The sequence below is a fragment of the Ictidomys tridecemlineatus genome, chromosome 4 (genome assembly GCF_052094955.1).
Source record: "Ictidomys tridecemlineatus isolate mIctTri1 chromosome 4, mIctTri1.hap1, whole genome shotgun sequence".
In the NCBI taxonomy this organism is placed as follows: Eukaryota; Metazoa; Chordata; class Mammalia; order Rodentia; family Sciuridae; genus Ictidomys; species Ictidomys tridecemlineatus.
This window is the reverse complement of record NC_135480.1, coordinates 139,187,440-139,211,751: the sequence shown is the minus strand read 5'-3', so window position 1 is coordinate 139,211,751 and position 24,312 is coordinate 139,187,440. Positions and strand designations below refer to the sequence as shown.

General features: G+C 37.9%; 1 protein-coding gene across 4 annotated transcripts in view; it reads left to right on the top strand.

Moving 5' to 3' along the window:
* The window catches only part of Tmc1 (transmembrane channel like 1), a 157,293-nt gene that overhangs the window by 88,789 nt on the left and 44,192 nt on the right, over positions 1-24,312 (top strand). For all 4 annotated transcript variants that reach the window (XM_078047494.1, XM_078047493.1, XM_078047496.1 and 1 more), the window contains 2 exons: positions 5,377-5,483; positions 7,868-7,966. In XM_078047494.1, coding sequence (XP_077903620.1) covers positions 5,377-5,483; positions 7,868-7,966 — 206 coding nt within the window. The remainder of the gene's footprint in view (positions 1-5,376; positions 5,484-7,867; positions 7,967-24,312) is intronic.

The window sequence follows — 24,312 nt, the reverse complement described above, 5'->3', positions numbered from 1 at the left end:
ATTGTTTCAGACGTGAGCTTTGGGGGGACACCACATTAAAACCATAACAATCTCTTTTAGTTTTCAGAATAAGTTTGACATTATTGAATAATTCATCACATCCTAATGAAAAGCCTACCATGTCTGAGGTGTTTCCAGATACTATCACTACTGACAAAGGTTAGCAAATACTCTACCTTCATTGATCTCACATCAAATATGTTAATATATGTTAATATATGTAATGACAGATCATAAAATGTAAATAAACAGTGAAGATGATTAAGGATTTCAAGAAGTGGCAAGTTTGAAGGAGAAGTTGCCTTCTACTTCCATCAATCTTTCTAATCCACCTGCTCTCACTCTCTAAATAAATACTTAGCAAATATTTTTAAATATGACTTTTAATGGAGACCCACATGACCAACCTTCGATGAGTTCCCCTGACCCATATCTGGTAGAATCAAGAGAGGAATTCAAATTAGACTGGAACTCATGCTGTTACCATCTTGATTGCAGTAAGACCTGGATTTCTTTATAATCACGGACAAGGCACTCACTTGTTGACTCTAAACTTTTTTTTTTTCACTTAAACATTGATTTGATAATTCCTGCCACAGAGGATGCTGTGAAGTTCTATATCACACAGGAATGCCATGGGTGCTACCAGCCAGCCTTGAAAATGAGACAATGCCTAAAATCCCAGACAATGCCTAAAAACCCTCTACCGTCCACATTATTAACCACATTGCTTGCTTATTTTACTGACAAACCTGCATGAAAATATAATCCATACCCACCCTGATGTTGACGTGACTACTAAAATCATAACTGAATGTTTTCAAATTGGAGATTATAAATTTTTCTCAGAATCAATAGTAGATCATAGCATCAGAAATAGGGTATGACAGATTTATTTCCTAGACTAGAAATAGCTTCCGATAGACAAACCAGAGAACAGAATTTAAACTTTGTGTTTCTCTACTGGCCCAAGGACTCTAGAAAATACAAATCAAATTTGTCAAATTTAGTTCTCTACCCCAGACTCATTTGAAAAAATGTGCTTCATATCCGATCCTAAGAAAATGATATTTATGTTTTACTCATACAGTAGTTCATTTAATTGGCCTTTTCCCATTTAGATATGCTCATATTTATCTGCTTGTCTTATTACCCATCTGTTCAAGAGGAAATTATATATGATGACAGACTACAAATTACTTTGCCTAAATAATAAATAACCAGAGGGAGAGGTGAAGCTTTTACCAAGGAAACAAGAAATTCATGAGCAAGAATATGCATAAACTTATTTCTCACTTTAATACATATCAAAGACTCTTTTAATACATTAATAATTTACTATGAAAGCATCATTTATCAGTTGGGCTAAAGAAAAAAATTGGTCCTTTATGAACACCATTCAAAGAAATTCATTTTCTTTTGTGAATTTGAATAGTCTTAGTTGATTGATGGATATTAGCTGTAGCTAGCTCTTCTGTCAGAAATGCACATTCTACATCATATTTAAAAAAATTTAACTAGAGTTATACTTATAGGGGCCATAATATTGTGATAAGAGAGATCAAACCCTTGTAGATGTGGAGTCAAAAACTTGTAGATGAAGACCATCTGGCTCAGAACCCTGGCTCCATTGTTGACTACCTATGCAACCAAGTGGCCCAAGTCTCTACCAAATGGGAGTGCAATAGTTTTCACTTCATAGGGAGGGACTTGATGATGATTAAATAAGTGAATACATGGAGATAAAATAGGTCCCTGAAACAAAGATTTGTTAAATGTAAATTATTATTAATCAAATCTTGGTTCAATTAACTGCTGTGTTTAAGTTTTTGTTTTGTGACCAATATAGTAGGATTAAAAATACTTAACCTCATCAGGTTCCAATGGCATTAAATGAAGAGATGCTGACAAGGATTTTAGTGCACTTATTTGGCCATCAAGATAAAACTATTATATACCCATTTTTTTTCTTTGCGAGAACAAATCAGTTTTTATCTCAGAATTGAGCATGTGCAAATGGTTATTCTTTTTATTCATGCTCTATCAGCCACACTATATAAGGTTTTTCTTTTTAGGGAACATCAGTTTTTATTAATAACCTCTGGTAGGATAGAAGTGCTAGAATAAATGTGAATTAATTGGGAAGACTTTTTTTTTTCCCTTTGTGTTGAGATGGGAAGAGGTCCTATGAAACTTTGACATCAACCATGATTTATTTTCCCTCATCTTTGTCTTGTTGTTGTTCTTATCCCTCGGCCACTTGTTGGTTGAATGTAGAAGAAGCATTGTCTTCTGGACTTCTCAGTCTCTTTGACTTGTGTCTGCATTGTTCATAAAATCATTTTAGTTTTAATGAAATTTGTTTTATTGTGATTCATTTTCTTCACACTTAGGATTCTGTAAAGGATCTACCTTTAAACAAAATAGTTATGAAGCCATTTTCTATCCCTAAAACTGATGGTTGGAGGCTTTGGACTCTGAAGTGTATTTTTTTCCATAATGAATATGTGTGTTGGAGGAGGGGATATTTCCTGAAACATCTTCATTTACTTCTGTATTTATCATTAAGTATGTTTAAAATAGGTGCTCAAAGAAACTCACTTGCCAGTGATTGTGTAATGAGTTCTGAGAGAGTGATATTTAGAGAGCAAAGGAAGAAAGGAAGGAGGGAACAGAAAAAAGGGAGAGGATGGAGGGAAGGAAGGAAAAAAAAGAAGGAAAAAAGAGAAAGGATGGAGGGAAGAGAAGGAAGGAAGAAAGGGAGGGAGGAAGGGTAATAAGGAAGGAATAAAATAAATAATGAAAGATTCATGTCCTGTAATTGCAACTCTGTACCAAAAGATCTTACATATTTCCAGAGAAAAATGCTCTAGCTACAAGAGATGGAGATTCTTCTCCAGTCAATGAGTAATGTAACTGTAATGACTGACAGATTGGAAGTCCTCAGCTTTCAAAAAGACATAAGGGAGTAAGCCTGGCTGAGTAGTCCTAGGGTAGTGGTTACCAGAGAACATAGCTAATAGCCATGAAATGATATGAGTTCACTGGGAGCCAGAGGTACAATCAGATATCCTAGGAAGGTCAAGTTTGCTTCAGAATTTTTGAAGAGGGACCAGTGCCCATGGTTGCAGCATTTGGAGGCAGAGGTGTATCAAAACTACATACTCTTAGAATTCTTATCAAATATTATACCCCTCTATAATGTGAAAAGAATGAAACGTCTCTTTTTATCTTGAAGAAAAACAAATACTTCAAAATCATAGGTTTCTTCTAAAATGTCCATTTAAAGATTAAACTCTTTGTAAGTTTCTAAAAAAATCTGCTACTATACTATGGGAAAAAGTAAAATGGCACCTACAAACTAAGTTCCAGATGTGGAAGTGTAATTCATGTGAGTTGTTATGGTTCAGTTATGTGATGTTCCTCAAAAGTTCATGTGTGCGACAATGCAAGAAAGTTTAGAGGTAAAATGCTTGAGTTATGAGAACCTTAGCCTAATCAATTCATCGATTCACTTGAATGGATTAATTGGGTGATAGCTGTAGGTAGGGAGGGAGTGGCTGGAGGAGGTAGATCACTGGGAATGGACCTTTGGGGTACATATTTTGTTCCTGGTAAGCAGCGCTCTCTCTGCTCCCTGGTGGCCATGAACTGATCATTCATGATGTTCTGTCTCACCTTGGGCTCAGAGCAAAGGAGCTGCTATCTGTGGACTGAGACTTCTGGAACCATGAGCACCAAATAAACTTCTCCTCCTCTAAAATTGTTCTTGTGAGGTCTTTTGGTCACACCAGTGAAAAAGTTGACTAAAACATTAGGCCACACAAACCTTCCTTCTCCTGTGATGATGCTGCCCCACTAGACATGTTTCAATACCAGAGGGATGAAGATAAATGTGGGTCCTTGCAGGGGATTTACTGAATGAAACAGGACAAGGGGGCGTGAGGGGGTGGCTGAGGCTGTTCATTGTTTTTTCTTGGGTCTGGAAATGGTAATTGGAAAGATTGGAAAAGCTAGCAGCTTGAGGAACCCTTAAAAGTGATCCTCAAGACAATTTTGGCTTTTGTACCTCTACCTGAGACTTAAAATTCCTATTCTTGTTTCTTCTTTCATTCTCAGCTTTAAGAGGATGATTTTATTTATTTGTTTTATTTCCCCAGTAAGAATTGGACAGACTGCTTTACTTTTCAGTTTTGGACGAGTGTGAGTTGACAAAACATTCTTGCCGGTTGTTCTTCAGTTTATTCCCCAACTGTGTTTTTTGTTTGTTTGTTTTTAAATATCATGCCTATGCCCACTCCTCCTTGCCCACTACTTAACTCCTGTCAGTGACTTCTCATCACATTTTAAATGAGATCCTCACTTCTTATATTGCCTTAGCAGGTCCTACACAATGTGGTTTGGCCTCCCTTCAATTCCATCTGTCACAGTTTTCCTTCATTCATTGTACTCCAGCCACACAGGCCTTAGTTTTGTTCCTTAATTGTCCCAAGCTCTTGCCTCTCTTGTTTTTGTTCTTGTCCAGCTCTCTGTGTTGTGGTCTCTTCCTCAGTTCTTCGCTCTGTTCTCTTTCTTAATATGTTTTCCTTCACAAAACAACCTGAAGCATCCCTTCTCAATACTTGCAGGACTTTCTGCAGGTCCTAGCTGACTATAAGTATTATATATATATATCTATATACACAGATAATCTTCATCTATGTGTATATACACACATATATAAAATAGTTGCTCCTTCCACACCTCACTAAAATGAAGTTCTCAGAGCAGCAACTGGTTTATGACCGTGTGCTTCACATTTTCAATAAGTCCTGAAAGGAAATACTTAGTAAAGATGTATGGAGTATATTTCAGCTTCACTCCTGCCAGTATAGTGAGGGGCAATTGTTCAGAATAGTCTACATGATGACCACTCATAGGGATGTGGGGAACTTTTTCTGAGAAGGTCATTGTTTGCCTGAAAAGAAGAGGAGTAAGCTACAAGGATTATAGAGGCTATAATTATAACAAATGACAGGCTAGGAAATGTCCTCACCAATTTTTATATATATTTTCTTACTTACCTGTATTAACTGAAGGAGTAAAATCAGCCCTGCAGGTACCAATCACTATTGCTAAGCAAAAGGTAGCTTTCCCTCTGCTGGACCCTAAAGGTGTACGCACAGTACATCGTTCACACCTCCTCCAGTCTACACCACAGGAAGCACGTCCATCATGATTATCATGCTCTCTTACTGGAGAAAGAAGAATGTTACAGCTTATAAATGTGAAAGGGCCAATGTGTTTCAGTTTGCAGATTTACTTTGGACAAGAAAGAGCATTTACTTTATTTTGCTTTGACTTCCCATTCAACATTTTTATTTTCTTTGAAAATAGGTCAGTTTGGCTCATCAGTGGCCTCCTACTTCCTTTTCTTGAGATGGATGTACGGAGTAAATATGGTTCTTTTTATCCTGACATTCAGCCTGATCATGTTGCCAGAGGTGAGATATGACTTCCAGTTTACAAAACATACTAATGAAAGACTCTTATGTGATAGTTCTCCTAGAAAAGCTTTTATCTCTCTTTTTGTGAATAGAATGACTAACTGCTATGTTCCCTTATTTTTATTTCTCCCCCTCTTTTTCTTGAGATATTCACTTATGCCCATAGGATTTGTAACAAGGTTAACCTTGAAAATGGTGCCCCTGATAGATCCAGTCTACACCAAAGGCAGGGGTAAGGTTTCAAGGGTGGAGTCTTGCTTTAATGTCTTGTAGTCAGCAGGTTGATTGGCATCTTGGCAGGTCACATGCATCTCAGAGGAGCTGTGCAGGTTCAGTGGGTCACCCCTTCTCCAGTGCTGTGTGGGACCTGGCAGAGCTTAAATAGGGCTCACAATGTCTCTGGGCAGTCAACCAGAGGAAGTGTCCACTGGAAGTTACCAGACACGGGATTTTCCTATTCAGTTAGGTTGCGATATACTTGACAGTTCACACATAGCCCAGGGATGGCTCGTGACAAAGATGAGTACATCTTTATGTAGCTTGTAATAGTGCAAAGCACTTTCACTTCCTTTACATACTGAGGCTCACAACAAATTTAGGAGGTAAACTATAGAAGAGTTTTTCATCCCTCTCTTAGAACACGTGAAACCAAGTTAAATAATGGTTAGATGACTTAGCTAATGTTCCAGAATTATTAATTTATATATATTTATCAATCTGTCCTAGAACTGGGACCCATGATTCTGCTTTTTGTCCCCAGATTGCATTTTAATTAACTAGTCTTATAATCCCTGTGATATTTCTGGAGCTTGTAATGCTGTCTGGCTCATAGAAGACAGTGGATGTAAATTAAAAGTCCCGTTTACTTTGTTTCCCAAGTGAAAACTCAAGCAATGCAATAGAATGTGTATTTCATCTATTTCAAAATAATCCTAGCTTTGATTTTGCTCTTCTCTCTAAGGAACCTGAAATTCCTCCATTCCATTACTACCTACAATAGCATTACTTAGTGTCAGAGGCAGGTATAAATGGAGTCTGATTGCTCTTTTCCCAATACTACCCTGCTTCCATGTAGAGGAAATAAAAGGCTGTCACTAGATCACATGAACTCTATGAAATTGCCCAACACCCATTCTCTAACAGATGGATAAATATGTGTTCAATGGCATGTGCCTTGAGAGCCGGGGAATATTGCATGCTTTTTCATAGGTTTATGATAGATGCTGAGAATCGTCCTGTATTCTGGGCAGCGATCAGCAACTTCTGCCTAAGAATGGAAGAGAATGAGCTTGCTGCATGTTAATTTTACAGAACCACTAGAGACCAGGGCTAAGCATCTCTGGGCAACATGACTATACTTTTTGTCTGCCTTTACCCAACAGCCTCATTCAGCATCTCTCTTGAGAATTGTTCCCTTTTGTCCCAAACTTCTGTGTCCCTGGTCAAACCTGATACTTAATTGCCTGTGTTCTCTGTGCCTCTCAACGTTGGGGTGAAATGGTAGAGGTAGAAAGTACCTTCTATTCTGTTCAAACCAGGACGCCCCAAAGACCAAGGGCTTTAGGGAAAGATATGCTGCTTGTTCAGAGAGAATGAGGAGGGACTAATTTCCTACCCTTACCCATCAAGTTCTGTACTCAGAGACTTCTAACCACATCCCTTCTCTGACCCCAGCTCAAGGGGAGGGAAGATTCCCTTTCTCATAAGATGGAATTCGAGTTCGGCAGGCCTGAGGGTGCTTTTGCCAGTTCTCATCAGGACCCTTTTCTTGCCCTGTCCCTGATTGATTGCTCCCCAGGACTATTCTACACTAATGTGCTTGTCTCCTAGTTTAGTAGCACAGATTCAAGGCAGCTACCCTGAATCAGGCATGGTGCAGATACTATAAGCAGGGTGCAAGTGTTCCTCCTGGTGGGTACCCTCAAATTACATAACTGATTATTTTGAGGCTTCATGAGGGAGAGATCCTTCCTCCACTCCCACTCCTAAGGGACATTCTCATTTGGAGATGTGGGTAGTTTTGTTGAATGCAACAGTGTCCCCAAAGGCTTCTTCACTACTTTTCAGACCTCCTCTAAATTAGACCACTTTGGAGGTGGTGGAGGGGCTTCTCAGAAAGCTGCCTGGGGCTGTGGTTGCCCACCCTGCTTCTGGTATACTGAACCCAGACTGTAGGGTCCTTAGAGCTTCCTTTGTTCTTAACTCTGGATCTAGTTCATTCCCAGAAAATGGGACCCCACATGGAGAACCACAGAGTCCCCATGAAAAAGTTTTTGGAGTGATTTTAAACAAAACCATTTGTGATCACATGTGTGGCTCAGATTCTGTTTCCAATTGTTAATTGCTTTTTTTTTTTTTTTTTTTTTTTGCTTCTTCATTAGTACCTCTGGGGTTTGCCATATGGAAGTTTACCTAGGAAAACAGTCCCAAGAGCTGAAGAGGCATCTGCAGCCAACTTTGGTGTGTTGTACGACTTCAATGTAAGTGTCTCCACACAACCATAGTGGAAGGGAAACAAATTTTTCCTTATTTATTTATTTTTTTGAAACTCCAAGGCCTCTTTAACCAGGTCTGACAAGATGTTTTAAAAGAAATATCCATACCTCCTGTATAAAAAAGAAAAAAAAGTGGGGAAAGTATTTGTAAAATGTGAATAAGTTTGATAAATAGGGTAATATGATTAAATGGGAATACAGGCTACAGAATGAAGGTGAGCTGAGAGTTCAAAGACTTGATATTCTTATCTCTGGCTTTGGAAAAGAACAAAGGAAGAATTTGCAAATGTGCCTATTGGAAAATCTTGTTGGATTCTTAGGGAATTAGTTTTTCCATTTAATATTAACCTCTTCACTTCCTAGACAAGCCTTCTATTCAATATTAGTCAAGAGTTAAGGCTAAACACGAAGTACTAAGAAATACCAAATTCTAATTTTAAATGATACGAAGATGAGTATTGTTATACTAAGTACAAATATGAACAAAGCCCAATTACTATCACAGAGACTTATTCCTGACCATTGGAAATGGTTTTGGACTATGATTCAAGTCTATGACAATGATGCAATTCCAGACTTACTGACTGACTGACTTACTTTCTTTCTTTTTTTTTTTTGGTAAGAAAATTATGACCAAATTAGATCTGTTTGGAAACATACGGGTGGAAAAGTTGCAGGGCAGATATTGGGCAATTCATACATAGTTCAGGGAATATTTATAGGATAGCCAATGAGAATAAAATTTTTATGTAGACTACAGAATAAAGGAGGAGGGGAGAATAGACTACTTTTTTACAGTGTTAATATGTACATTTCACAGATGTTTTGATTTCTACTCATAACCCCCTAAAATGTGAGCTTCCTAAAGAGGGGATTAGGCCTGCTACATCCTCTTTTAGCCCCTGATCTAATCCTCACTCGGTGGAGCCTTAATGATTCTGTGTCGACCAGAAAACCTGAGGAGGGGATGATTTGTAGAGCCTTGAGATAAGAAATAAGAAAATCTGTTTGTTCATTAGTTACCACAACATGCAAACCCTAAGAAAGGTTCCCAGCTTCTGAGGGAGCAGAGCAAGCTATTTGTTCCTTTATATACAGAGGAGTGTCCCATTGTCTGGCTACCTTACACTCTGTTTATCCATTCACCACTGATGGATATTTGCATTGCTTCCAGTTTTTTGGGTAGATAAGTAGGAGGGAAATTACTAAGTGTATATTTAAATTTTAAAGTTTTATCAGATTTCCAGATTGGCTGTGCCATTGATTATTTCCACAGCTGCACATGAGGATTGCAGTTTCTCTGTATCTTTGACAGTTGGTATCGTTAGTCTTATTTATCATAGCCTATCCTGTTGGAATTTTAATGGTATCTCTCGTTGTTTGTTTTAATTTGCATTTTCTTTTTTTTTACTAGATATTGACAGATTTATAGATGTATTATTTATGGGATGCAAAGAGATATTATGATTTCTTAATACATTGTGGAATGATTAAATCAAGTTAATTAACCTATCCATCACTTGGAATATCTGACAATTTTGGGATGAGAACATTTGAGATTTATTCTCTTATTGATATTGAAATGTACAGTACTAGGTTATTAGCAATATTCATCACATATGCAATAAACCTAAAAAACAACCCTTAAACTTATTCCTTTTATCTAACTGAAGTTTTTGTACAGTTTGATTATCATCTCCCTATTCCTGCCACCTCCTCGGCCTTTGGTAAGGACCACTCAGCTTCCAGCTTCCATGAGTTCAATTGAGTGGTGAGAACAAGTGCTATCTTTCTGTTTGTCTTATTTCACTTAGTGGTGAACTGTGATTTCTCAGTAAGATCATTCACCTCACAGCCCCCTTTATGATGAGTATTTTTATGTGGAACTGAGTTTGACATATGTAAAGTGGAGAAGATACTAGTGTCTACCTCAAAGGGCATTAAGTAAGATAATGCATGAAAAAGCATATAGCACAGGGCATACAGCACATATTAAATATTCCATTTTTTAAAAGAGCCATAACTTGCCTTAAGGCAAACAGCTACTAGAAAACAGCTGAGCTGATTGTATCAGACAAGGCTAGATTTGTAGATAAGGAAAGGAAATAAAAGTTCTCTTCTATGATATTAACTAAATACACAATAAATAAATGCATTCTGATGCTAATGAGAAATCATGGAAGGATTCAGGAACAGGAAGTGATATGATTATCAAATAACTCATTGAATATGGTTATTCTTGCAGAGGAGTTATTGCTGCTGTAAGGAATTTTATGTAATGCATGAATTTTATGAGTTTGTAATTTGAAGAGACTTCTCTGGTTTTTACAAAGATTCTACTCTAAATTTGGCAAGGAAAGAGCTTGATCCATGTTATGGATGTTCTATTTTTCTTTTCTTTTTTTTTTTGTCAGAAGAAAAATTTGATTTATCCTGGAATAAATGAAGAGATTAGGGGTAACAAATACTTATATCAGACAAAAAAGTTGGGTCTGAAGCTGAAAGAGTAGCTTCATAGCTGGAATATTATCCTGTTTATGTTATAATCTAGTTCTCATTCCAGTCTAGCAAAGTAGTCCTTCTCATCCCTAATTTATCAAGAGACGGAGGTTTGATGGGACTGATATTTTCTCCCAAGTTTCATAGGCAGTAAATGATAGACCTGGGATTCTTACTACTCTGTCTGACTCTGAAGCCTAGAACAAAATCTCTCTACTTATGCTTCCAGATGCTCCTGAGATGGCCATAATTTTATATTATGGATTCATAAAATAAGAAAATTTTAGAGATGGAAATGCCCTTGGAGATTTTCCATCCTATGATCTGCATTCTAAAACCAGGGAGACCTCTCAGAAACAATGTATTATATTCCATCAGTAATTTTCCTGTTATAATTTTCAATAGTATTCTCACTGACTGTTCCTGGAACACTGACTGTAATGCTTTCTCTCTTTCAAAGTGGGGAAATTAAAGTAGTTGAATCCCCTTTTCATCTTTTATAATAAATTTGGAATTTCAAAATCAGATTCTCAAATAGAATGAGAGGGTCAATATTTCTTCTTGCCCGATTTCCTTACTTGATCCTCCAAACAATGACCTCATAGAGGTGCCCACTCTATAAGATGAACCCAATATATCATCCATCATGGTACCATAGAGGAAGCCATCATCCCCAAATGCTTAAGTTTTCTGAAAATTCACAATTATAACTTTCAGAAAGCCCAGAGACACCCAGAATAAAAGTCATATTTCAAGCCCAAGACAGAGATGAATGTGGTGCTAGATAGTCTAATTGAGCCACGAGTTGGTTTGTTCTAAGGTTAATGTACCAACTTAACCAAGGCATTCTATATAAATGTAGGTGAAGAGAAGGAGAAAAAAAAATAAGTCTGTGTTTACAGAACACTATAAAAATAGATGCAAGCATGACCTCTTGTGGTAGAGGAGAACCTACTGAATAGAAAGGGTCAGAAAAACTTGAGTGGAGGTAGGAAGGGTGTGAGGAACTGAACTTCATCTGGGAATCTTGGAATCTTTCCAGCCCTATGAAATCCCAGATCTCTATGTCACTTACAAGAATGTATAAAAACTCATCCAAATTCTTTTTAATTATTAGTAGACACGTACCATTTAGTACAGGCAAGGTCACCCAGTCTTACAGCTTATCAAAGTAATAATTTACAATTTGCAATGCACCTTATTTTGGATCCTTTTACTAGGTGCCTAGTAAGCAGTCTTACTGATCCAAGAGGTAAATTTATTTTATTAAAATAGGAAGAAATGAGAGATTATCTAACATAAATGCTATGAATCAAATTGGCTGAAATGGTATAATTTAAATTAACATAATCAGAATAAGTTTAAGTCAGTGTATTAGTCAGTTTTCTGTCACGTTAAGGAAACACCTGAAACAATAAAGTTATAAAGAGAAAAGGTTTATTTTGGCTCACAGTTTTGGAGGATCCAGTCCAAGATTGGCCAGATTTGTTGCTTTAGGCCTCTGGTGGGGGTACTGGATACAATGACAGGAATATGTTGTGGAAGAAACTACCTGCCTCATGGCTAGGAAGCTGAAGAGAAAGAAGAGACTGTAGTTCTACAATTCCCATCAAGGACATGCCCCAATAATCTAAGGACCAATCTCCCAATTAGGTACCACCTACCAAAGGTTCCACAACCTTCCACGAGTACTACCCTGGGGACTAAGCCTTTAAAACATGGCCTCTGGGGTGGAGTCAAGGTCTAAACTATAGCAATAAATAAGAACAGAATCTCTGTCGGCAAGATACTTGGGTGTATAGGATGGAGAAGGAATGATAAATGATAATCCTTGTTAGGAGAAAGAGGAGGAACAAGATGGAATACGGAAGGAGCTTAAGCTCAGAGCAGACAATGAGATCATATGAATAAAGATATGAGTTGCTAAGAGAGGCAAATGCATTCAGTTTTTCAGCTTGAGATCATGTTATAAATGGATAAATGGTGAGTTGACTTTGCCTTTCATTTTCTACCAGTCATTCATAGATGTGGGAAGTAGAGGAGACACTGGAAGGTACAGGAGAGGAGAGCTAATACCCACTATTTTTTTAATTGGTGCATATTAATTGTACAAAATTGTAGGTTATGATGACCTATTATGTTTTAAGCAGGCACCTACATTAAATTTTATCTTCATAATAACTCTTCAAGATAGGGATTATTATTAAAAATTTTAAAGCTGAGGGAATTGGGCTTCAAGAGGTTGGTTAATTTACGAAAGACAGTGAAGATAATTAAAGGAAGCACTGAAATTATAACTGAAATCTGGATGAATTTCATGTCCAATTGTTTTTTTTTTATTTTAACATATCATCCTAAGCCTATTTCTTCTTTCATATTCCATCCTTGAAGTTTGTCCTCAAAGGACCTTGGTCAGATATAGTATGAATATTGATAAACAGGAGTTCAGTTTCTTATTTAACCAGTATCAATAGCTTTTTTAAATAATGATCTCCCAAAGTAAGTATGTGTACTCTGCAATATATCTCATCTCTGTTAAGTTCCTTCATTTCTTATTGTACTAGCCACATTTAGGAGAGAGACAGTTCTGTGATCTACATATAGAATAACATGTTTTATTGTAAAAGGATTTCAGTAGTTTAAATGTATCTTTATTTTTAGGTAGTCCTTTTAAATGGGTGAATCATTTCAGATTTCCTAAGAAACCATATTACATGCTGGAGATATTTAGGAGAAACTGTCCTTGAAGGAGAAAGGGGCAAGGAAGCAGGGATAGGTGAGGCAAGCCCTGGGTGGCAATGCAGGTCTGACACCAGTGAAAAAGAGAGGGAAGGAGGGATTTTAAGAATAGTCTCAGATTACAATACTGCTCTGAAAGTGGCTTGACCAGAGTAATGGTGAATCTATAGTATGTCTATTGGAGGAGTTTTATATTGGTGAACTCTAACTCAGCTCTGTCAACTTTCCATGATGCTCAGTCATTGGCTGGTGACAGCAGGCATTGTGTAAGGCTCCAGTGTGATGCACCTTAATGTGCTCTGGTGGATCAAAGGAGTGGCAGCTGGAGGCAGTCCTGGAAGGAGCTCTTAGAAGCACACCTCTATGGCTGAAAATGTGAATTGACTCCTCCATTTTTGGATCAGAGTTGTTAATATTACTCTCATTGCTGCTACTTGGTTTCAAAAAGTTTAAAATCCAGCCAGCATGACCTCTTTTCCACAGTCATTGCTCACGCCTAGACCAGGACTGTATCCATAGACTAAACTCCCAGATCATATCTAATCCCTTGGGGACATGACACCAAACCAGACTGCCAAGCTTTGTGGAGACACATATAGTCTTGTAAATTTCCAAGTCCACTGAAAGATCTGACTATTCTCTTAGGAACAGAGCTTGTAAGATTGGAATTGTTGAGGATCTTCTCATCTATATATAATGAGTGTTATGGTTTGAATATAAGGTGTCCCTCAAAAACTCCTGTATTAAGGTAGGAAGTAAAATGATCACATTTTGAGAGTCATAACCTCATCAGTGGATTAATCCAATTTCTGGATTAATAATATGAATGAATTACTGGGTAGTACCTACCGGAAAATGGATAGTGGCAGAGGAACTAGGTCACTGGGCTATGCCCTTGGAATTTTATATCTTGTCCTTGGCTCCTCATGGTCTCTCTGTTTCCTGGCTGCCATGAACTGAGCAGATTTTTCCACCATACAGTTGCTCCATAATATTCTGCCTGGCCCTCAGTTCTAGAGCAATGAAGTTGACAGACCTGGGGCTGAACCTCTGAATCTCTGTGTCCCAGATAAACTTTTTTTTTTCTCTAATTTGTTCTTGTCTGATATTTTGGTCACAGCAATAAAAAGCTGACTGACACAGTGAAATTCCTTTGAGGATTTCATTGAGCGGAACTAGGATACTGCCCAGGCAAATGGTGCTGGGGTTGGCTGTATCTAGGGGCTGTCCATCCCTGTCTCTCATATTTGCTTCACTTCCTGAACAACCAGTTTTATTCTCTCTTCTTCATTGGTTTCCTTAAGTTTGATTAAGAGAAGATATCTTATACTCTCTTCTGGGTCTTAGATTCTTTCTCTTGCTTCAGATACTTCTTAACCTGATACTCCAGAACTTCTTTATGACCCAGCAGTAACTTGTGATAAGACAGATCCTTCAGTCTACTTTAGCTTTCTTGGGATCCTAAACTTGGGGAGCTAATTTCTTAGGATTGATCAATTATTCCTTTACTTCAGGAATAAATTCTGATTTTCATTACCCCAGTCAAGCTACACCTGGACAAATCAAGATAAGCTTTTTTAAAACAGATATTTAGGATGCCTTTTGTGCTGATGCTATACTAAAATATGAAGACAACATTCTTTCTTTGGATGCAATAGTCTTCTTTTCATTAGTTTGATGAACATTTATTGAGCACATGCTAGGTTTGAGCCATTTAGCACAGGTGAACAAAATCCAACAAAGTCTCTGCCCTCAGGAGCATAAACTCTAGTGGACTACTCAAATAATTACAAAAGGAAATCTGGATTCCAACTGTACCAAGTGCTATGAATGAAAGGTATACAGCATCAGGAGAACTATAACAGGAGCTTGACATGGTTTAGGGCCTAATGGAAGGGGAAGAATACTTGAAATTATTCTCTGAGAAAATAATATTTGAATGGGGTTCTGAAGAGTCAGAATGAGGTTCTAATCTGAAAGAAAACTATTCTAGGTAGTAGACAGCAAGTACAAGGACCCTGTGTCAAAGAAGGTTACTTTATTGAAGGAACCAAATGAAGGCCAGTGATACTAGATGTGATGGAAAGGTAGGAATAGATAGTATTGGAGAGATAAGAGGGCATCAAAAGTTATGGACGCCTCTAAAAGCTAGACCATGAATTCTTTTTTCTTAGAGTAACTGAAAATAATTTAAGCAGACACTGGATGGGTAGTGACATTATCAGACTTGGATTTTGAAAAAATCAACAGATTGACAACATTGAAGAAGGGCAAGAAGAATGTAAAGAGACCAAGGAGGAGTCTATTAATATGTACAGATGAGAGGCTGAGATTTTTGCAAGTGCTAAGTTCAGCTGGCAGGGATTTACTGATAACTAAATACTGGCTGACAACCTAATAAAGGCTGAGTCATTTGGTAAGATTAGCATCTCATAGCCTATTAAATTATATTCTGTAATTCAAATGCATAGCACCAAAGCATATATCTAATGCAGTTGCTCTGACAAATAGATTGCTTAGATTTACAAATATTTGAAAGCAATTTAGTAAAAACTCTATTTTGTGTTGTAGAATCATGCTTTCAGTAGACATCTTTTGTTTGTAATTTTTACTTGAAATTCATTATATTTACTTAGAAATATCTGAAATAAAATTTGTACTCTTAATATAGAATTAAAAATTTCTGAACTCAATTTTCCCCAAGTAGCCTCAATGTTTTCTCTACCTTTTAAATATTTTATTTGTTCAAAGACTCATTTTTAAGTAGATAATAGTTAGTTCCCAGTACAGGCTGTATCTCAGTGAGCACACATCTTTCATTTCCTTTGTTAATTCACAAAACTCCTCTCTTCATGATTTTAAACAACCTGAAGCAGATTTTCAAGTTCAGAAGTCAATCAACCAACAGAATCCCTTAATATGATGCTTTCCATCTCCATTTTGTGAAACAAAAGAATATTGTGTGTGTGTGTATGTTTGTGGGTGTGTGTTTTGTGGTTGTTGTTGGAGATTAAATCCAGGGCTTTGTGCTTGCTAGGCGAGGGCTCTACCACTGATCAATACCCCTTGCTTTAGATCACTTTTTCCATGTGGAAATAAATTGCACACAGTATCTTGTTTTATAGCTCTGAGATTGCTTCAGTTAGCAACTGAGTTTTAGGCAAATGAGTAGGAAAAAAATAGCATTTTTCTAGCTTTAGTGTCTCTCAGACTTTTTTGTGTTTTGATTTGTTAAATTCAGTTGTAAGACTATTGTTGTCATGTTATTGTTTTGAAATTTACTCTATTTTATTAAAATAAAGAATAGAAGATAGGAGAATAGAAATGGATGGTTTGATAGCAGTCTAAAGGCTTAATCTACTAGGGTTGGTTGCTAGTGGTCACCAGAAGCATTATCAGGCATTCCACAAGCAAAAATTAGGTATCAGATCCTGGGAATACTAAGACAACGAACACATTCCCTGCCCACAGGGGTGGTATTGTCTACTTGGTCATGCATACAAACAGTTGTCATACACTATAAAAATCTCAAGGCACATGGAGGCATAATGGAGGAATAGGTTTACTGGTGTTTAATTTACTGGAGTCCTGAGAAGGCCTGGTAAACAAGACCAGTTCCCATCTGAGTTCTGTATAATTTGTTTAAAAGGAAAGGCAGATGGACATCAAAATTCCACATTTATTACTAACAGGCTAAACTGGAGGACTAATCTGGGACCCTTAGCCAAATGGTCTTGCTAATATGAAACCACAAATTTGACCAATTTACTCTGGGGATAGCTTGTTTTCTAGAGGAAGAAGTTATGTTTGTTAACTGGGTCAGCCCCTTTAATTCATTTCCCATTTAGCAAGCAGAGAAATCACCCCATCACCCTGGAGTGGAGGGAGTAGAAGGACATGGGAAGCTGAGGGGTATTTCATCTAGTGGAGATGCCATGGCATTTCACTTCTGACACAGTAGTAAACATTCTAGATCCTGTGACCAATGCAATGACACATCTCACTCCACTTGAATGTCCCATGGGCAATGAACTCAGCACAGTCAAAAGTTTCGCCAAACTTGCTTCTTCCTCTGATCTCAGGGAATTGTACAGCCAACCTACCAAAGTCACCCCAGCCAGAAACATGGATATTTGCATTGTCAAACCATTTTCACCAGGAGCCCACATCCAGGCACACTCTAAGTCCTAAGCCTTATTAATTTATCTGATACTGATCCCTTCTCTATATTGCTGTGCTCACATATGAAGGCCAATCAAGCCTGTGTCATGTTCACAAGAATTTTCTAACTGTATTTTCATCTTGCCTCAAAACTTTGGTGCTCACCACAGCCTACTGAACAAAATATCTCCCAGCATAATGAAATCATCCCTCCTGATTAGATTTTTCTCTGCATGTTTGCATTCTTATCAGCTGTGGGCCAGCACACAAAAGCAAACTGGAATTACTCTTCACAGAAGCCAGCAGAGATGAAAATGCAGTGTAAGTTAATGAAAGAAATTGAGTCTTGGAATTCAGACAGGCTTGGGTTGGAATCTTGTCACATACTGCATGTGAGATATTAGACAAGCAACCACCTCACTGTGTGTAAAATGGTACTATTTATACCTACCTATCAGGCTTGAATAAATGAGATTACATGTGTAAATTATTAGCATAATGCCTAGCACACTAGGTGTTTAACACACATCTGCTCAGGGTACTAGCTCATAAAAAATGTTCATTTGTTGGAGAGATAAGAAAACAGGAAAAAAGAGTCTTGATGTGGAATAAGAATCCTGATGTATGCATCAGTCAGGAAGGAAAAGGGGATGGCAGCAGTGTCCCCTGCCTGGGCAGGAGAAAGAGGGAGGAGAGCATGAGAACATGGATGGGCACCAAAGAAGCTATGTCATAGCTCTTTGAAGGGCAGAGACCTTGGCAAAGCTCTATACTTTCTGTTGAAAACTAGATCTGTGGAGGCTCAGCCCAGCTTCCTCTTTGGAACTCACTTGCTCCTCCTTGAGAATACAGAGCATGTGCTTCATGTCTCTGCATCTGGGTTGTAGTAAAAGGAAACTCCTGTAGTGTCACCTCCCCTCAAGTCCTTCAGCGAACACGCTTCAAAAATCATACCTTTCTTCACCACTAGTTTTGACTTCATGGATTTTTTTTTTTAAAAGAAACAATGGTCTAACAGTATGAATCACAGGATTGTTAAAGATGATGAAACTCATTTGCCATCCTAGGGATACAGTGTTGTCTTTCAGTAAATAAATATCTAAGTGACAATTTATTTGTAATCACAAGAAACCCCAAAGGATGGAGTTATAATTTCAGGGAACAAAAAGTTCTGAAGTGGATATTCTGCATGCAGAACTCTTTTTAAAAAATTTGTTTTTATTGGTGCAGTATAGTTTTGGATAATGGTAGGATTCATTTTGGCATATTCATAACTGCACATAGCGTAATTTGCTTCATTTCAATTCCTGTTATGACCCCTCTTCTCTCCTGTCCTCCCACACCCTGATCCCTTTCTCTACTCTATTGGTCTTCCTTATATTAATTTGTTTTTTTAATTGGTGCATTGGAGTTATACATGAAAGTGGAATTCATTGTGATATATTCTATTTATACATGCACATAGCATAATTTGGTCAGTTTTATTCTGCAAGTTCCTCCCCTTTCCCATCCCTCCTCCTTGATGCCCTGCCTCACTTCCCTGTCCTCCTTTCTATTATCTTGAGACTCCATTTTAAAAACATTTCTTATTTCTCTCTATCTTCTGCATATGAAAGAAAATATTTGATCCTTGACCATCTGAGTCTGGCTTATTTCGCTTAGCATGATGTCCTTCATTTCTATCCATTTACCACCAAATAGCACAATTTTGCTCTATTTTTTTGACTGAGTAGAATACTATCCTGTATATATATACCACATTTTCTTTGTCCATTCCTCTACTGAGGGACACCTAGGCAGGTTACATAGCATGGCTATTGTGAATTGTGTTGCTGTAAACATTGGTAACATGCAGAACTCTTTTGGAGACCTCTGTAATCCAGTCTCTCATTCCATCTATGTATAGTATTTGGCCAATAGTAAGTTCTTGATAAAGGTTCCTTAGGTAAATAGACACATGAATTAATTCCTGGTGACTACATAATCAAAACGCCCTCTTTTGTGGAAATGTGTCAGTAACCATGGACTAGAGCAGCTGCAGCATTAGAACAGAAATTATTCTCAATAGACAGACAGTATGTAAACATAGAACCCCAGGACTGGACAGGAATTTCTGTGCTCATTTTAAAGTTGGCTCTGGCTGTGGTTTCTGTCATGGATTTGGAAGGGAGGGTGCTTCCACTGGGAAAACAGGGTGCATTGACATGGAATATGAAGAGCAACTTGGCTAGCTAGGAGCCATTGCTATTTTAGTTACTCCCAGATGTCTGCTGCTATAGTTTCTAGAGACAGGGAAGACATGTAGAGAGTGATATGCCCCCGGGTGGGAGGGGAGGGATGCCCCTTCTAGGACTTTCAATTCATGTTTAAAACCAGCCCTTCATATGCTACTGAGATGGATTTGATAATGCTTTTTAAAATTATATTCTTTAATAATACCTCTTTACAAACTTGGCTACATATGGTGCAGATAGGCAATCTGAAGGCTTTGTGAATAAACAGGATCTTACTCCTTTTTGGTTGTGATCTAATATTTATGGAACACAAGCCATTGAACATATGTCAAATGGTACGGATACCGGATGAACGAGCTGCCCAGTAGCTATTGTGCTAACCTATCCAGCACACCAGATGCTCCTTATACATCCACATTCCCCTTTCAGGCTATTTTTAGGGTTTCTTTTAATCCCACTGTTGTAATGATGAATAGTATAAAAATGTTAAATTGTAACATTTATAGATGTGAAGATGAAGCCCTCTGAAATCTTTTCAAAAGATGTCCAGAGTCCTTTCCAAGAAGCCCTACCACCACTGGGGACCATCCAGGGTATAGATAAAGGTCCATGCTGGGTTGGTAAGGTATCATGTGTCCTTCTCTCCCTGGGAAGTTATGGCACTAGGAGATACAAGTCTTAGGATATAAAGAAAGCCTATGAGGAGCTATATAGCACAGAGGCTAAATACATGGGATTCAAATTAGACCCAGTTCGAATTTAGATTCTGTTATTTACAAGCTATATGAACTTGGACGAGTTACTTAACCTCTTTAAGGCTCTGTTTCTTTAAGTATAAAACGGGTACATTTGGGGATAGTAACTATTACATCTTTGTGTGTGTGTTGTATCATGCTAAATAACACTTCTCCCTGTTGCAATCATGTTGTGACCTAACCAGAAATAAAACAAAGTGTAGGACAGGTGGAGGTCAGTATGCCCCCTGTATCATGAAGGCAGACATTAAAGTATGTGCAATGTCTTTTGGACAGACAGGATTCACAACCAGAACTTTCTACCAGGACAGGCCTCCCCTGATGAGGCAGAGCACAGCGCATGCTCTCTCAGGAGGGAGAAGGGACCTCCCCTTGTTATTGTCACCTATGCTCTCCTTCAGATTAGTGCCTGTCCTTCAGCTGGCGTAGGGTAGTGGAAAACAGCTGGAGTGTTACACCTGCGGATCCTCTCCACACGGAGTGAAACATCCAGGGGGTGGGGGGAGCATTGCCCCCAGTAGCAGGAGCTTCATAGGGCTTTAGAGAAGATTCTGTGGGAAGAAGTAAGTGTTAGACAGGTTCTGGATCATCAGTAAAACATATTGATTGATGTTATTACTGCAACCATTATCCCTAAGTGTCTGGATTGTGGTAGAGAAATAGAGTAAGGATCACTTGCTGGGCAAAACAGAGGGGCATGGAAAATAATCTGTGTTGTCCCATGAGGAAAAAAATAAACAGTTCAGGATATAACCTTTGGACTAAACCAGAGGCTGGTGTCTGTACTTAACGGATTGTGTTACTGTTGCCCTGGGACAGAAACCAGCATGAAGATTCAGGGAGGGTAGAAGGAGGCTGGATGTAACATCGTCATGGGGCAGCACAGACATTAACTAGATGAATGTGAACCGTGACGATGACATGGACTGGGGACTGAGAGATCCTGCCAGATCATTTTCTCCCAGGATAAAGATTTCTAGTTTTGGGCATTTGGCCAATCGATACATATTTGGTTTATTTTTTACTTTCTATTCTGCATTATAATTATATATCATAGTGGGATTCATTATTATATATTTGTACATGCACACAACATAATTTGGTCAATTTCATTCCCTAGTACCTCTCCTTAGTTTCTTATTTTGAAGTCTGTACTACTTGTTGGGCCCCAAATATTCTTTTCAATTGAACATTAAGCAGGATTCTCCAGAGAAATATAACTAACGGGAGACCTAAATCTATATGAAGATTCATTATATGTAATTAATTTAGGTTTATTACATATAAATATTTATGTTACATATATAACTTATTAATTAATATAAATAATAGATTTTATATATAAAAATTATTTTATTTCGAGGAACGGACTCACATAAGTATTTGCAGGCTAGAGGCCCAGGGAAGCCAGTGGAGTAATTAAGTCTGAGGACCTGAGAACCAGAGAATTGATGATGTGAATGTCAGTCTGAGGTCAGGAAGAAGTGAGATGAGGTGTTCCAGCCCAAGCAGTCAGGAAAAAAAGTGGAGAATTCTTCCTCTTCCTTTTGCTCCATTCAGTTCCTCAATGGACTGGATGATGCCCAGTTCCATTGGGCCTTCCCAATCGGCTTTACTGAGTTCACCTACTCAAATGCTACTCTCATCCAGAAACACCCTCACAGACACATCCAGAAACCGTGTGGACTCTCCATAGCCCATTCAAGTTGACAACACAAAATGAAACATCATAGACTTAGTTTTTCTTAAATTGAAAAATGAAGATACAGGTGCAAGGAAGCACAGCACTTTGGTATTTACCTATGACTCTTTAATTCCATCCCAGCCCTTGTTAATTTCTCAAGATTCTATGAGATTTTTCTAGAGATTTTATTTCTTGCTAACTCTTAGGGTACTAAAAAATAAGTTTGCTACAAATTTTGAAAGCACCAGTTGTAGAGAGCCTACATCCTGGGAGCAAATTTTTACCCCTCACACATCAGTTAGAGCACTAATATCTAGGGTATACAAAGAACTCAAAAAGCTAAACACTGAAAAACCAAATAACCTAATCAACAAGTGGGCCAAGAACCTGAACAGACACTTTTCAGAAGAGGATGTACAATTAATCAATAAATATATGAAAAAATGCTCATAATCTCTGGCAATCAGAGAAATGCAAATCAAAACCACTCTAAGATATCATCTCACTTCAGTCAGAATGGCAGCTATTATGAAGACAAACAACAAAAAGTGTTGGAGAGGATGTGGGGAAAAAGGTACACTCATACATTGCTGGTGGGACTGTAAATCGGTGCAGCCAATTTGGAAAGCAATATGGAGATTCCTTGGAAAACTGGGTATGGAACCACCATTTGACCCAGCTATTCCTCTCCTCAGACTATATCCAAAGGGCTTAAAAACAGCATACTACAGGGACACAGCTACATCAATGTTTATAGTAGAACAATTCATAATAGCTAAACTGTGGAGCCAACCTAGATACCTTTCAGTGGATGAATGGATAAAAAAAAATATGGCATAAATACACAATGGAATTTTACTCAGCATTAAAAAAAGAACAAAATCATGGTATTTACAGGTAAATGGATGGTGTTAGAGAAGATAATGCTAAGTGAAGTCAGCCAATCCCCAAAAAAACAAATACCGAATATTTTCTCTAATATAAGGAGGTTGACTCATAGTAGGATTGGGAGGGAGAGCATGGGAGGAATAGATGAACTCTAGATAGGGAAGAGGGGTAGGAAGGAAATGAAGGGCGCCGGGTATTTGCAAGGATGGTGGAATGTGATGGACATCATTATACATAGTACATGTAAGAAGACTTGAATTGGGTGTCAGCATACTTTATATATAAACAGAGATACAAAAATTGTGGTATATATGTGTTTTAAAAATTGTAATGCAAAAAAAAAATAGCGTTACCTTAGATTAGGTAGAGGGAAGTGAAAGGAGGGGAAGGCAGTGGATGTGGGCATAAGAAAGACAGTAGAATGAAACAGACATTATTACTGTATGTATGTAGGTGACTGTATGACCAATGTGATTCTACAATATGTATACTCAGAAGAATCAGAAATTATATCCCATCTACGTATGATATATCAAAGTATATAAGTGCATTCTACTGTCATGTATAACAAATCAAAAAATTAAAAAAAAAGAAAATTGTTGTTTCTTTTCCGTTTTTCCCCAGATCCCTCCTCTGACTTGAGCTCTATATAAACTTTATTTATGGCAACTTTCTAAATTCTTAATTCTTCCTCTAGAAATCAGCATCGGAGGCATTTCCTCCTCTTCCTCCTCCATGTCTCCCTTCTTCCCCACTTCTGCTTTCTTCACAGTGGGTTTCAAAGTCTCACTGCTAGGTTGGTATGAATGCTGTTGGTATAACGATGTTAAAGGCAACAAATTCAATTCTGTAAGGTTCAAAGGCAACTCACCTGATCTCAAGAAGTTTTCCCAATTGGCAAGTAATCATCTTCTTCTTTCACAAAGTGTAGTGATTTTAAGTGATTGTCAGAAAGAAGTTGGAGAGGAGCTGGGGAATGGACATATGATAATGTGGAAAAATGCTTCAGTGATGGGAAAAGCACAGTAAATGTGAGAAAGATAGATATAAAGGAAGCAGCATCAGAATATGCCAATGTTCTACATATAGAGAGGGTATTTGGGTGCTTTTTGGGTATTTTGGGGAGGGGGTGATTCCAACCCCGACACATACATTTTAGAAAAGAGAACATATGACAAATGAGCATGCTTGCTATGAGGGAATGCCGTAACAGTTTTGATGAATCCAAGACAGTGCAGAAGGTTCCAATGCTGTCTCACCTGCCCCTCATATTTGCTAAGTGGGAGCTGAGATAGAGCTGCTGTGATTAAGGAGAATCAATCTAATTATGGCTCAGGTGACTGGAAATGAAAACCTGCCAGAGCATTTTGA